Source organism: Cydia fagiglandana, chromosome 10, assembly GCF_963556715.1.
Source record: "Cydia fagiglandana chromosome 10, ilCydFagi1.1, whole genome shotgun sequence".
Taxonomy (NCBI): domain Eukaryota; kingdom Metazoa; phylum Arthropoda; class Insecta; order Lepidoptera; family Tortricidae; genus Cydia; species Cydia fagiglandana.
In genome coordinates, this window is record NC_085941.1 from 2,266,930 (window position 1) to 2,283,170 (window position 16,241).

Here is a 16,241-nt window from a genome sequence, read left to right on the forward strand (position 1 = left end):
TAATGTAAAATGACAATACCAAATTTGATTATTAATTTGAAATAACTAGGTAGTTTTTTTATAGCTCCATCTCATGAAATAAAAAAGGAAAATACAAATCTGTAAGAAGGAATTTATTACTACATTTATAATTATATAGAAAATACCTAAACCAAACACAAGTTAATAAAATAGTCTACTTCATTTAGCATAACACCATCCCTATTATCATCGCAATTTAAAAAGTCGTATGTTGTTATGAAAATCGTATGCAGTTGTTACGTTTTAGCTTAGCACGGTAGTATTGAAAACAAATCGTCATGTTTTTTCCAAATTCTACTGAAGTTATCTGTTTACTACAAGTGAAAAGTGATTCCACTGTCCTTGGTATGAACTAAAATAACTTCTGCACCACTTCACGACACATGAATATATTTTTAATTACAAAAAAACGTTGTTTTTATAAATCAATTTAGCCATTTGTCACTGACTGTCATCTCAGTGGTACTGAGATTGCCAATCGAGCAGTTTGTAAGTACCGCCTATCGCGGGGTAGTTTGCGTTGGGTCATAATTGAGCGGACAGAATACTTCCATGTATAGCATTTCGCTGATTTAAAACCTAAAAATACCAAATGACGCAAAATTGTATTAAATTGACATCTTATCAGTTTGAAAAATACCATAGAGACCTCATTTGTCGTTATAGTGACCTATTGTCATTGTGACAAGGTACAAAATGGGTCGGAAATTAAATTCTTTGACTGTACGTAAGATAACCAGTATCCTTAGGCACAAATAATTTTCGGTATTATCTTGGGTCGCCCCATTCGTTTTTCGTCAAGTTCTTAAATTAGTCCTATTCTGATTTGGTCACCCATTCTACATTCGTCACAATTGTCGGTGGCTTTCAATATAGAATGAGTGACGAAAGCAGAATAGGACTAATTTAAGAACTTGACGAAAAACGAATGGGAACACCCAAGACGATACCTAATTTTCAGATGCTTATATGAAAATTCTTAACGGGAAATAACTGATATTCATCAAGGGATTGTCTGAACCCCTGAAATGGTTGATTTTAAAATATGGTAATAATTAAAACAATATTTCAGAGGTGAACCACACGATAGCGGAGTCTATGTCGACATTAGAAAACAGTTGTTCTACTATTCAAGACACCACGATCGCGAGCAGCGCCGAGGTCACCAGGCTCAGAGCAGAAAACGAGAGATTACATTATGAATTAGTGCAGTAAGTTTTATTGTTATTAATAACTATCCGAAATCATTAATTTTCGCCTAATATACATTATATTATACACGGTGGCCAAAAAATAACTACTTTCCCGTTGCTACAGAGGTTTGATCAAATTGCTTAACTGTAAACTGTTGTATTCTGTACTTGCTTTTGTCATTTCACTAAACCGTTCAGAAATTTAATCAAATCAACATAATGTACCATCGTCCAGTTGAGACTTAATCATTTCACTAAACCTGTTTACCGAAATGATAAAACTAGTTGACTTTTTGAGTTCGTTTCGCCAACCTACTGTCGTGGTTAGGGATTTTGTCAAATTCCTAAACAAATCTAGGGAAATGAAAAAGCGTTTCGCGTTTATTGGCCGATTTTGTCTTTTCACTAAACACAGTCAGTGATTTGGTTAAATGACTGAATTTTTGTAGAGAAATGATATGGATTCGCCATTCTAACATCCTTAGGGGCTATTCATAAATTACGTCATTTTAAATTAGGGGGCCGGGGGGAGGGGGGGTCTGGACATCGGATGATGGTAGCATGATGTAGGAGGAAACGGGGTCATTCGAAGCATGATTTTCGGATGATTTTAGGGAGGGGGGGGTCAAAAATCGATGACGTAATTTATGGACAGCCCGTTAGAAATTTGTTCAAATCTCTGTTTTGATCATTTCCCTGCGACATATATAAGCAACGCAAAGTAAAAAGTAACAAATAGACAATTATTGTAGTTTCGACGCCCAAGAGTGTAACGGTAACTGTGGGCTATTTTTGTAACTTTTTAATATTTTCTGCGTGGATAAAATCACGTGTAAAGCCCGATTATTTGAAATTTGATTTTTTATGTGATTTTTTTAGAGCCGAGTCACTAAACCGGAAGTTAATGGAGGATATGGCGGAACAGCAACAGGAAAACGCAGTGACGGTTAAAGAGCTAGTGGAAGAGGCCCGGGATATCACTCAGCAGTACTACAAGTCGCAGCTTCGGAGTCTCGAGGAGCGACATGAGGCTGAGGTGAGGGAAAAGATACTAAAGCCTGATGATCATTGTCAAGAGGGCGCTGTTCATAGGGTGACAGTTCAGTATAGTATGAAAAAATTAGTTCCAGTGAAATTCCGCAACAAGGCGCACGATCATAATAATATATTCCTGGTCTGGTGGTTATTATAGAAAACAGATTATTAAGAACATAAAACTGCACACACCTGCTTAGGGTGGTATTCCACCTGTCGAATGTGTCTTGCGTCTCACATTTTGCTTAGTGAGATACTGAGATGCACAGACATTAGACCAAGATATTGGACACATGGAATACAACTCTTAGTGCTGTTACCCTTATTATTTTAGGGGGCTAATTGAAATGGAATAAAGGAAACTAGTACATTACTTATAATACATTTATTTGACTAAACGACAAATATCTAAGTTTAGAAGTGTCAAATGTTAACTTATGACATTATAATATATTAAATAGCCTCGGCTAGCTTACTACAGACTTAACTAAAAATATGAGAGCAAATGTGGGTTTGGCGGCTACATTTCTTATGGTTGGGCACTCTGGGTACGTGGTATAAAAAATAAGGAAAATTATTTAAAGTAAGTTGGGCGCCTTGGAGAATATAATAAATTGGTTGTCTCTGACCTTTTAAGTAGTGACATTAGAAGGAAGGTACCACTGCCGACACACTAATGGAGACTCATGTCGCAGTGCCTCTGCATCCATGGTAGTTGTAGTAATAGCGAACAGGCCCCGACCGTCGGTACACCAAGCTGGCTGGGGGCTGCCTTACAGCCAAACTGTAGACTAAGTGGTAGGCCCTGTAACGAGTTACAGGTAGTAAGACAGGGTTCACAGACTTTTGACAAGCTGGAACCTAAATAAAGGAGAAAAATCGGTTCATGATTTAAAGAGCGGACCCCCGCATGGGCGTAAGGATTACGAATTCAAAAACAAGTAATTAACTTACCCATCGAGGAGAAGCGGCATACGTGGCCGGGATTGACCAGCATGTCGACTCGATGAGGCCTCCACCAACACACCATCGTCTCACACGACTTCCATATAGGATAAAAATCCGGGACTGTGAAATAAAATTCACCACGCTATTAAATGGAATCTTATGCACAAAACCCGTCGCAAAAATCACCAAAATACTCACTTAAAAAGGAGATGTCTCCCGATGGGATATATTATAGCCATTAAACGGCTTTCATACGGCGAAACACCGCAAAAGAAAACGGTCCACGATCTTCATTTTGACAGGAAGAATAATGACAAGTCAAATGGCAGAGTTGCCACAGCCCGAACTGGATTCGTGCAATCCTAGGTGATTTTGAAAAGAAAACATTACCTATCTTCTTTACTTATTTGGACTAATATTAAATAGAAAGAAAAAACAATATTTGAAGACAATTTTAATTTACAAACCCCTTTCGATTAAAAAAATAAACAAAATGTAGGAAGGCACCGAAATTATTTTTTAATCTAGCAACCCGGTCCATGTTGTTATCGACTAGGCTCGCTAGATGGCGGTAAAGGTATCAAACGAAGACGGGTCACAAACTAAACAGTATTGAAAAAATGCAGAGTTAAAATTTTATTGTTACAGTGCTCCCCTACCCGAAGAAAATTTTGACTACGGCAAAATTTTGAGCTGGCCCCCAGCTCGCAAAACCACCCTCTTATTTTCTAGACGAAGTCCCATAAAAAAAATCGACGCCAAAGGCACAAAGGAAAGCAACGACCACCCAATTCGAACCCACGCATTAAACTATAATAAAAAAATAAGCACAGCCGAGCTGTGCACAAGTTACCCATTACAAACTATAATATTACTGTACTGTAATCTACACTACGATACCCTAAACGTATATTAACCTAAACGAAACTAAACGCTAATAAGCGAAGCTGCAAAGCTCCCTACCTACGCACTGCATCGCTGTATATCTTGGCGGCGCAGCGAGCGACCTGGGTCGCGGGCTGCACGTCCAAATTATATGGCGGAATGTGCGTAAGGTAACAGATTAATCAATAATCAGTGGTAAGGACTGAGTACAGTCAATTATCCATATGAGTTAAGGGCAGTGTCCGATAGCTCGGCTAAAGAGTCACTGAGCTACCAATCGACACTCCTCACAGGAACACTGGCCCTGCAGTGCGAAATCAGGGATTTCGCCCTGCACTGCCAACACTCACTGTGGATAGACGGCCTATAGCCAGGTAAAATTTAACTAACTAAGATCGGTGACTGCTACTTTACACCATTCAAGTAACGCGCATTTATCAGGCCGTGCCTTAAGTCGACACAGGTCTGAACGCGGAAACGAGACAAAACGCAACACAACGATACGTTGACCAGCTGTGTCTGAACGACAGGCAGACGGTAACGTTCGAAACAACACAAGACACACAAGGAAGTCGACTGTACAGGCTCCATTTCAAGCAATGCAAGTCTGTCAGTCTGACACACAAAAATCCGATGTTTGCGGACAACGCTTTAAGGCGTGTACCACATAACAACCCCCTAACATCAACATTAACGTTCACGCATATGATTTAAGTCATACCGCAAAGCGTTAACAAGGAAGATGGCACTGCTATTAAGAGCCTGACGGTTTAAAGTCCGCCAGAACCCGACCAGCCAGTGCCGATTGGAATGCTGGTTTAAAGCGCCAGCACCCCGGTAAAACACGCGAAGAGTCTTTAAATCGTCCTCTCCGCCCACCAACAACAAACAAACCACGTGACTGAGTTACGTTTGCTCAGACACGATCGAAAGAAAGTAATACGTAAACAAAACTCCTGCACGCAACACATAAAAAAAAAACTCCTACCGAAACATCAACAACAAAAAAAACTGCACGATCACCGATATTAAACTAATAAGTAAGTATTTACTTCACCTAAAATAACAACAATAAGGAAAAAACTCGATTTAAGTCGAGACAATAGATAAGGAAAAGTAGGTAATAAACATAACTCCCGTACGAAACAATTGTGAAACTACTACAATAAGATTCGACCTTAAAGGTAAACCGCTATTTGAATATCGGTAAGTTATTTAAAAAAAAACGTAAGTCAACAACAATAATTGTGACTGACTGTACCCAACCACGTCAAGAAACTATTTAATATTAATTTTATTTATTTTAAACTTCAACTCCAAACATCCCGTAATAAATTTAATAAATGTAAACTCCTGCTGACTGTACTTCACTATAACCTCCAAATTTGCTCCCTTTACATTATGTAATAAATTTATAATACGGTCCATCCTTTCAAACAAGATTACCATAGTAGTACAATTACCAGTAACTAATCCTTCACATCAAGTATATAAAAAAAAACAATGGAAATTAGGTATTACATTTTTAACACTACTACTAACCCTCCAGCAAATCATAAACTTTTGCTTGAAAACAAGTCACCAAAAAAAAATTTAAAGTGAAAAATAAATTAAAGTTTAAGCACTTAAGCACCTCACTACCCGGTAAGGGTTTAACCTTCTGTGAGTGACTCTAAAACATGATATAAATCACAAAAAAAAATACAATAGTCAAAACATAGTGTGTCTGCTATCCGGTAAACTACAACGTCTTTTATGAAGTAAAACTTTTAACATTAAGAGATACTAAGGAAATACATCTATAAAATAAATTGTGTTTATGACGATTGTCTAAAATTGCTTTAAATTAATAACATCTGGAGTTTAAATACCAGCAAATGAATAAGTAATTAGACTACAACTCCTTTACAGTTCAACATAAGTATATAAGTAGATAATTGACAACATGTGGCTGTCCTAACCACAATTAAATAGTGTTAATTATTTTGAATATTGCAGTAAACAAAGGTAGGTATAATAAAGCAAACAGGATGTCCAACCATAAGTTCCTTTAGCTAACTTATATGTGACTAAAGGGTGCTCGCCAAAAGAAAAGCCCCGCGATGGGTGACACTGTTACCCTTTTTATTTTAGGGGGCTAATTGAAATGGAATAAAGGAAACTAGTACATTACTTATAATACATTTATTTGACTAAACGACAAATATCTAAGTTTAGAAGTGTCAAATGTTAACTTATGACATTATAATATATTAAATAGCCTCGGCTAGCTTACTACAGACTTAACTAAAAATATGAGAGCAAATGTGGGTTTGGCGGCTACATTTCTTATGGTTGGGCACTCTGGGTACGTGGTATAAAAAATAAGGAAAATTATTTAAAGTAAGTTGGGCGCCTTGGAGAATATAATAAATTGGTTGTCTCTGACCTTTTAAGTAGTGACATTAGAAGGAAGGTACCACTGCCGACACACTAATGGAGACTCATGTCGCAGTGCCTCTGCATCCATGGTAGTTGTAGTAATAGCGAACAGGCCCCGACCGTCGGTACACCAAGCTGGCTGGGGGCTGCCTTACAGCCAAACTGTAGACTAAGTGGTAGGCCCTGTAACGAGTTACAGGTAGTAAGACAGGGTTCACAGACTTTTGACAAGCTGGAACCTAAATAAAGGAGAAAAATCGGTTCATGATTTAAAGAGCGGACCCCCGCATGGGCGTAAGGATTACGAATTCAAAAACAAGTAATTAACTTACCCATCGAGGAGAAGCGGCATACGTGGCCGGGATTGACCAGCATGTCGACTCGATGAGGCCTCCACCAACACACCATCGTCTCACACGACTTCCATATAGGATAAAAATCCGGGACTGTGAAATAAAATTCACCACGCTATTAAATGGAATCTTATGCACAAAACCCGTCGCAAAAATCACCAAAATACTCACTTAAAAAGGAGATGTCTCCCGATGGGATATATTATAGCCATTAAACGGCTTTCATACGGCGAAACACCGCAAAAGAAAACGGTCCACGATCTTCATTTTGACAGGAAGAATAATGACAAGTCAAATGGCAGAGTTGCCACAGCCCGAACTGGATTCGTGCAATCCTAGGTGATTTTGAAAAGAAAACATTACCTATCTTCTTTACTTATTTGGACTAATATTAAATAGAAAGAAAAAACAATATTTGAAGACAATTTTAATTTACAAACCCCTTTCGATTAAAAAAATAAACAAAATGTAGGAAGGCACCGAAATTATTTTTTAATCTAGCAACCCGGTCCATGTTGTTATCGACTAGGCTCGCTAGATGGCGGTAAAGGTATCAAACGAAGACGGGTCACAAACTAAACAGTATTGAAAAAATGCAGAGTTAAAATTTTATTGTTACAGTGCGTACAAAGCAGTCATTTTTTTAATTGGACTCTTGGTTTATTCAACGTAGAAATATCGATCGAAATATCATTGCTTGTTTTTTAGGGTTCCGTACCAAAAGGGTAAAAACGGGACCCTTATTACTAAGACTTCGCTGTCTGTACGTCTGTATGTCTGTCACCAGGCTGTATCTCATGAACCGTGATAGCTAGGCAGTTGAAATTATCACAGATGATGTATTTCTGTTGCCGCTATAACAAAAAATACTAAAAACAATATAATAAATATTTCAGTGGGGCTCCCATACAACAATCGTGATTTTTTTGCCGTTTTTTGCGTAGTGGTACGGAACCCTTTGTGCGAGAGTCCGACTCGCACTTGGCCGGTTTATTTATTTTTAGTGTCAGTATCTACAGATAACATCTATTTAACGATAAATTAAAAATTTTGTTTGCATAGTGAATAGAAGGAACTCTTAATAGTAAATTAGGATTGTTCATTTTTTTTAGACCCCCATTTTTATTTTATTTTCTGAAAATATAGGTTAATTTAAGATACCAATTTGAATGATTTAGTAATTCGTGGCTCGGTTGAATATTTATAATTTATTGAAAATATGAGATACGACTTCTCGTAAATTACATGTCGTCGGCTGATTAGGATAATGCACAAGCAACAACAAGCATTAAAAAAATAGTTGTCATTGTCAATTGATTGTAATGTCACCTGTCGACAATGTCAGTGTCACGTGTTTCTATAAATAACAATCGTCTGGAATGGAAAACTCGTTTATTTTGAATCATTAATTTCAAAATACCTACGCTATAAATTTGAGAAAGCTGATTCCAGAAATCTGCCTAAGTTATATAATATAACTTAGTTTTATTGGAGTATGTATCCATATAGCATCCAACTCCAACCATAACTTGGCTGAAATCAAGGGAGCAAAAATACAAATGTAAGTCACCTACATCATATATATTTTAACTGATTCGATTTGTAAGAAGATTGGATTCATAAAATCGTTACAAGCGTCCATTGCTAAAGGTAGCTTAGCACCCAGTGGGTGCTTTCTACCGGCTTGTCACCATTGTTTGGATATTGTACTACATACTTATACTACTATATTAGGAACATGCCAATTTTGATAATTATATCCTATTATTTCAGGTCATCGTGATTCCTATTTAGATACAGCTGTGAGATATGTAACTGCACTTGGGCCCAGAACAAAGTTGAGCATTTTGTATTGAAACGAACGTCATATTAATTATTAATCGTCGTAATACTTTACGACCGTAAATAATGCCTGGGAACAGAGTAAATAACAAACCATACACTTCTCTTCTGGATGGTCAACAAGAAGCCATCATTGTCAGATGCTCGTGCAGAACATGATAAACATACATTTAATGTAAAGTTACTATTTTTTTTGGAAACATATATAACATATTTCCCAAATTAATAAAAAAGTAGGTAAACAAAAACATGTTTTATTATTCACAACTCTTTATTAAGTCTTGTCCACCATGATATCAGCAGCTTGAACTGCAACATGTACCTGGAAATTAGAAATTATATCTTTTTAAAGCAGTTTCAGGCTGAAATTTGAGTATGGCTATGTATTCTTGTATATTCCTTCTTTCTAGTAGGCACCATCTCTGTTTAACGGTTTGCCTTTAGATACTCTGGCTACATTACCACAGAAAATAAATAGATACCACGACCCTACCAATAAAGTGAGCTTTTAAATACTTAATTGTAGTAAATTAATATTAATTTTATACTTACATCAACGTGATTCTCACAGCAATACTGTGTGTAACACGTGAAGTAGGTAGGTATTCCAAGTTTAATTCACGGCACCATCTTTCACGTCGTAGGTCTTCGTGGATTCGAACTATTATTTTTGTCAATCATTCCCACACATAGGAACAAGGTTTTTGATATATTATTAAGCAATGAAATCTACTGTTTAGGTATTAACCTTTTGGCCGCCGGACCTAGTCCGCAAAGACGCTCACTCACACGCCAGAGTAAATTCTAAGTAAACAACTAATAAAAAGTTTAGGGATTGGAAAATGTGATATCGATATTTACAATTTATGGTAAAAATCTTCTCAATTTGGCTTTGTTCTTAACCAACTTTAATTTATTTCGAGAATGCCAAAAATTAACATATTTTTTACATACGACAATGTTAAAAATAAAGGTCTTTATCATTAAAAACAACCACTAAACAATATCGATTCATGACGTAATATCACCGCACTAGGCTCTACGAGAAGTCTTGTATACATGACAACGGCGCGCATGGACTGCCCGCAGTGCAGACCGACAAGGACCGTTTCCGCGCGGATTAAGTAATAATAGTCTCTAGGTCAACGGCGTAAGCGCTTGTCGGTACGTAAACTTTATAAGCGTATGGTTAGAGCCGCGCATCGTGTGTCGATAATATAAATGTACCGGAACTGCATTGGGGAAAATGACACGTGGGTTGAATTGTCAATGAGTGAAGAACAATAATATTGGATAAGGGTGGGGATCAGAAATGTTCGGGAATGCATGTTTCACATTCGACATGTTCCTTAGAAGAGCTTGTCAGTTCCCGTATTACACCCTCCCTACCATAATAATTTTTCGTCAATTTCAAATACATAACATTCTCATAGTTAGGCGACACTGACTAGTCCGAGCGTCCGCCTGTAGGTACCATTCTTGTGCGAAGCGGTCACTGCAGGGTATCACTCCCTACTACACTATCATCTCAAAATGAATCATTTGTTCTGCAAATAGACCACAAGGACAGATTTACTTGTCTGACTCTACTATGGACAGCTGAACAAGTTCCCTGAACTCCAGCTATAGTTATGCCTGTCTCTCTCTCGTTTAACGTATTCTAGTTACTAGTTATCACCAATTGGCATTTAACAGGTGTTCAAATGCTTAAATAAAACCAGATTGGCCACTTGATATTTATTTTGAATATTATCTAGAGATGCACCGGATATTCGGTTACTATCCGGTATCCGCCCTATCCGGCCAGTATTTTAATATCCGGCCGGATACCGGATAGTGCCCTACTATCCGGCCGAATACCGGATAGTACCATTGCTTGATTTTGGAGTAAACACATTGGATTTAAGAAACAGTCACGGTCACAATCGTACTTGTTTATTATTTTAAAACAATTTAGAGATTCAACTGACTTGCACGCGCACTCATTTCAAACCTAGAAATGTGTCCGCGCGAACGTTCACTTAGAAACAGGTCAAAACTGCAGAATGCGCACCTGAAAAACCGAAATGTAGGTGCAGCTCTGCTGGCCGATATTCGGCGGGCGGATACCGGATATTCGGCCGAAGGGCAAGCCGAATATCCAGTATCCGGCCAAACAACTATCCGTTGCATCTCTAATATTCTCATATCGAATTAACATTCCCATCCCTAGCTGTCTTGTATACAAGACAACGGCGACGAGGAACATGAAAAACGTTGAAAACTGGAGCAATTTTTTTGATTGCCTTATTATAAAAGAATGGATTTATTTATCTGCTTTAAATGCAATTTGTTTAAAAATCAAAGACCTAAAACATTAACACGAGTGTAAAAATATACTACAATTGATGTTTTTTCACATTTACCGAGCGGTTGAATTTGTGTCTTGTATACAAGACAGCGGCGCCAGTGTATCGTTCTATCGTTGTCTTGTATACATGCCAACGGCGGTCAAAGGGTTAATTATAAATCAAATTGTAACAAACAACCGCAGCTGTTTAACTGAAAAATTTTGTTATGACAATCGATGACAATGATAACTTTGACAATACGTGAGTGACGGATTTATTTACTATGGTTCGATAACTTTTATCATGCAATGACTTTACATTCAGCCCAGGAGAAGGTCAAACTAAGGTCATAAGGATATTTGTTGAAATATCTTCAATCCTCAATTATTATATCGCAGCAAATGTCGGAAACTGTTTAAAAACCTTATATCTCGAAATGGTTTTCGAAATAGAACATTTGAAAAAAAATGAACAATCCTAATTGTGACTCGCTTTTCTTTTGTCGGTGTGATCGTATAACTTTCAGTTATAAAGATAACATGCCTTATGCCTCATCACGTCTTATTCTGGAACTGTAGGTATTTGTATATTTGCAGATGGCGGAGTTACGAGAGGAATACGAAGCCAGGCTGGCTAAAAATGTGGTCGCGGAAGAAGGGACGCCGTCGCGAGCTTTACAAAATAAGGTACAGACTACAGACGTAATGTTAAATTACATTATCGCTCTTGATATAATTCTTATTATTGTTTAAATGCAACCATTCATTAAATATTTAAGTTTCAGTCAGAAATAGTCAATAACTACCTCAATATTAATACTATTTACTACTAGTATGTGTTTTTATATTCTTGAAACTACTTTGCTCTTGACAACATTCTTAAATAACATCAAGGAACTTTGTCTTCAGGTTATGCAGCTTGTGAAGCAGATAGCAATATTGGAGGTAAACATTTTTTAATTAACAAACTTTTATTTAAGTTTTAGCTCAGTTTCACGCTCACATTCGACTCCTCACGCGAGCCACCTGGTCTTACGATCTTACGATCGGCCGCCAACATATCTAAAACATAAACACGAAATGTGTCAAGTATATGCTTAAGTATAAACAGGGGGCTCCAATGCTGCGCTCTTCAGTTCCTATATTATAAAGTTCCTGTCTAAGCGAACTGTCTTAAGAAGAAAGTGTGGAAATGCTAATAAAATCGTATATTTTTAGGAATTTAACGCCTGTGGTGACACTGCTACACTCTGTTGCTGTTGTCTGTACTAAGTTAGTTCAGTCTCTAGGAGGCTTACTTACTGGTCTGTGGTTTTGCAGGAGGAATTAAACGCAGAGCGGCTAGCGCGGGCGCGGATGAAGGAAGAGATGTTACATCTGAGGACCTGCATCGAGGAGAGAGACGGTTTGTACTTGTTATTCCATCACACAGAGCTTAGGATGCTATTCCACCTATCCAATTTTCTTGTTTTTGACAGAGACGGTTTGTACTTGTTATTCCGTCATACAGAGCTCAGGATGGTATCCAATTTCTTTGTCCAACGTGTATTGCGTCTCACATTCTGCTTAATGAGAGATTGAGACAGTCAAAATTCAAGTCAAATCTTCAGGTTTTTGATGTTTCGAAATGCTAGGAGTTGAGGCGTTAAGATACGCAGTTTAAATGTTAGTATTTCTTTATTTATTACAGAGAAAGGTTCAGATGACCAAGACGACGCGATACAGCTGACGGACAGTGAAGACGACAGCGACCAAGAGGACGATCTTTGCAACGACAGCCTCGAACCCACTTTCAAAAAAGAAGACATCAACCGCTCAAGACTCATGCGACAAAGCACACTCAATAACACCAGAAACACGACCTTTGATAACTTGGACGGAACACACGACACGCTCAAAGACGAAAGTGTGGCAGACGCTACGTATGACGTTAGTAAGAAGGACACCACTATAACTGAAGCTGATGAAACATATGATGCGTCTAATGATACGTATAACCAATCCATGGATTGCCCTGCTACAGTAAAAAAGGCTGAAGCGAACAAAGCAGAAGAGACAAAAGATAATTCAAAAGTTGAAAAACACAGTGCTAGAGAAACTTATTTTGTTAGTAATTCTAGTGTAAGTTTAAATGAGAAACAAGATTCAGTTCATGACTCGGGACACATAGCTGATATAAGTGTTTCTTTACGAGATGACGATGGTTTGAAAGATATTAGTATTACTGGTGACATAGTAAAACCAAGTAAGACTATTCTAACTCAAATCGATCAAATTAAGAAGTTTGCAATTAGTACAGCGTCGACTAACAGCTCCCTTGCTCAATTTGAACTGTTAGAAAAGGAAATGAACGACAACTCTGCATTCAAATATTTTGATGATGGAACTGCCAAGAAATCTATAAGCATGAGCCCAGGAAAGAAGGTTAAGAAGCCTTATTTTGACGACGAACAACCGACCCCAAATCAAATATCCAAGGTAAAAGATTTAATAAAAAAACAGGATGTTTTAAGGTCTCCATCCATAGTCCAGGATGAAATTCCAGAAAATTATAAACCTAGTACTATCAACAAAATTATGCGCGAGAGTATCACAGTAACCACTGAACTACCTCCTTTGTATAAAAATAAAATATTGAAGAAAATGCATGATTCCATAGATCCGTTTGAAGGTGCCGATTCGCCGTGCGCAATTAAAGAGGTGCTGAAGAATGTGGAAGAGGCACGAAAATCAATTGAACAAATTTCCCTAGATAACAAAGAAAACGTTTCAGAATCAGAAATTGTGAGGGATTTATTTGAAATTAAAATTAAATCAGAAATTGTGGAAAAGGATGATCAATATAATATTGTTTCCGACATTAATGACGATGCTGTTGAAACAGAACTTGGCAATGAAAATAATATTCATGATGCTGCAGCTAATAAAGAAGATAAAAACACAAATAAAAAGGATTCAGATACCCAGTCGACTGCAGATGAAATTAAATCTACTGAAAATACTGACATGGATGTAAAGCATGATCTTTTAACCGAAGTTAAACAAGAGGAAACTAACACAGAAATTGTTGAAAAAGAAACCGAAAAAGAAACGAAATCTGAAGAACTCCCAAATGAGATTAGTTCTCTAAACGACATTACCAGTTCAAATCAAACAATAGAAGCAGATAATAACACGATTGATGCATTTGAGAACATTTACAAACATATACCTGTGCCAAGAGCAACTGAATTCGATCTTCTAATTTCTGAGCAAGCTTTGGATACGACGAATGTAAATCAGATTAATAAATTTGAAGAAGTCTCAGAGAAAGCGAAGGTAAATAAGGAAATAAAAATTGAAAACCAGGAAACTAACACAGAAATTTTTGAAAAAGAAACCGAAAATGAACCCAAATCTGAAGAACTACCACACGATATCACTTCACTAAACGACATTACCACTTCAAATCAAATTATAGCAGCTGATAATAATACTATTGATGCTTTTGAGAATATTTACAAAGATATAACAGTGCCAAGAGCAACTGAATTTGATCTTCTAATTTCTGATAAATCGTTAGATATTAATGTAAATCAGACTAATAAAATCAAAGAAATCTCGGAAAAAGCGAACGTAAACAAGGATGTAACAATTGAAAACCTTGAAAAGAATGATAATAATAACGAAACAGTACAAGATAATGTCATCGACAACTACACTGATGAAATAAACCAAGAAAATAAAGAAATAGTTAAAGGTGTTAATGACAACAATAATCATGAACTTAAACAAGAAATACCCGAAGAACCTGAAACGAAGATTAAGTACAATCTCCGCCACAAAACCCAAAACACCAGTAAGACAGATAACGATGAAACAATTGAGCACCCAGAGAAATGCGGCCCAAGGACTGCTAAGAAATCCCTACGATTGAGAAGAAAGAATAAAGAAAATGAACCGGTTGAAGATGAAGTTAACTTGAAGGATATAGTGAACTTGCAGAAGGAGTTTTCTGATGTGACTATGGGAGTGCCGGCGCCGGTGAAAGTGGTGAAAGAGATCCCGTCTCCAGAGAAAAGTGAGAGTGAAAATCAGCCGCCGCTGCTGGGAGTTCAGAGCTGTCCGTCTAAGAGGTTAGTTGCTATAATTACATTATGTATTTGGCTTTTTTAGGATTAGAAAGGACACAGAAGTAAGCGTTGAGGAGTTGCATTGATTTATGCAAGATTTTAAATGATTTGCAGTCTTTGCCGCCCTAGGTCCTGTAGCCGACAGTCACAATTTGCCGCCCCTAATCTTGCCGCCCTAGGACCAGGCCTACTGGACCTTAGGACAAATCTTTCTGTTATTTTCCTGTGGACCTTTTATCGAACTCCCTGGAGGACTAGGTTTATTTGTGTAAGAATATCCCTAAATATTTATTTATTTATTTTATACTTACTACTTACTTGGTTGGCGCGGTGACCCAAAACGAGTCTTGGTTATTTATGTTACGCTAAGGCCCACTTGCATCATCCAACTAACCCGGGGGGTTATGCGGTTAAACCGTTAACTCAGTGTCAAATTATACTGGTAACCATGGTAACTCCAGGTTTAACCGGTTAACATCGGGTTAGTAGAATGGGGAAGTGGGCCTAAGTGGGGTATTTTTATTCCAGTGTGACCCGCAGCCGCCGCAAGCTGTTCACGCCGCGCGCGGAGCCGGTGGAGGAGTCCCCGCCCGCCGGGGACAGCGCCGAGCGCGTCCGCGTGCCGCGCCCCAGCTACCACCGGCCCCGGACTCGGCGCAGACTTAACTGATGACTCTACCTGTGCATAAACTGTAACATATCTATTTAACGCAAATTGTCAATCTTATGTTTATTATTTCGTTTTTTTAGCATTAGAAAGAACTTGCAAGAAGGTAAGCTATCTTGACATTTCTTTTAATTAAAACACGCATTTTAAACCAAAAACTATTACTTATAAAAGCAGAAGAATATAAATGATCTTATTAGATTCATGATTGCTACATATTTGCCGTGACTTATTTTTAAAACGTGTTTTTCAATAAAAAGACACATCAAGATTGTTTACCTTATTTCTAATAAAATGCTAAAAAAGAAACGATTTATAGTGTGCCAAACCCTCCGTCGCACGAGGATGCGAGCGTGTAATGTGGGGGGCGGCACCGGCACCTACTTGTTGACGTGAAATGACGATATATCTAATTTACCACCATTGAGTGGTTAA

General features: G+C 37.6%; 1 protein-coding gene across 1 annotated transcript in view; it reads left to right on the top strand.

The window, feature by feature from the left end:
* Positions 1-16,241, top strand: part of LOC134668059 (kinesin-like protein KIF20B) — a 430,310-nt gene that overhangs the window by 5,871 nt on the left and 408,198 nt on the right. Inside the window, exons 8-14 of the mRNA XM_063525509.1 lie at positions 1,094-1,232; positions 2,094-2,250; positions 11,625-11,714; positions 11,937-11,972; positions 12,348-12,432; positions 12,718-15,142; positions 15,668-15,820. Of these exons, the coding sequence (XP_063381579.1) occupies positions 1,094-1,232; positions 2,094-2,250; positions 11,625-11,714; positions 11,937-11,972; positions 12,348-12,432; positions 12,718-15,142; positions 15,668-15,809 (3,074 nt within the window). The 3' untranslated portion in view covers positions 15,810-15,820. The remainder of the gene's footprint in view (positions 1-1,093; positions 1,233-2,093; positions 2,251-11,624; positions 11,715-11,936; positions 11,973-12,347; positions 12,433-12,717; positions 15,143-15,667; positions 15,821-16,241) is intronic.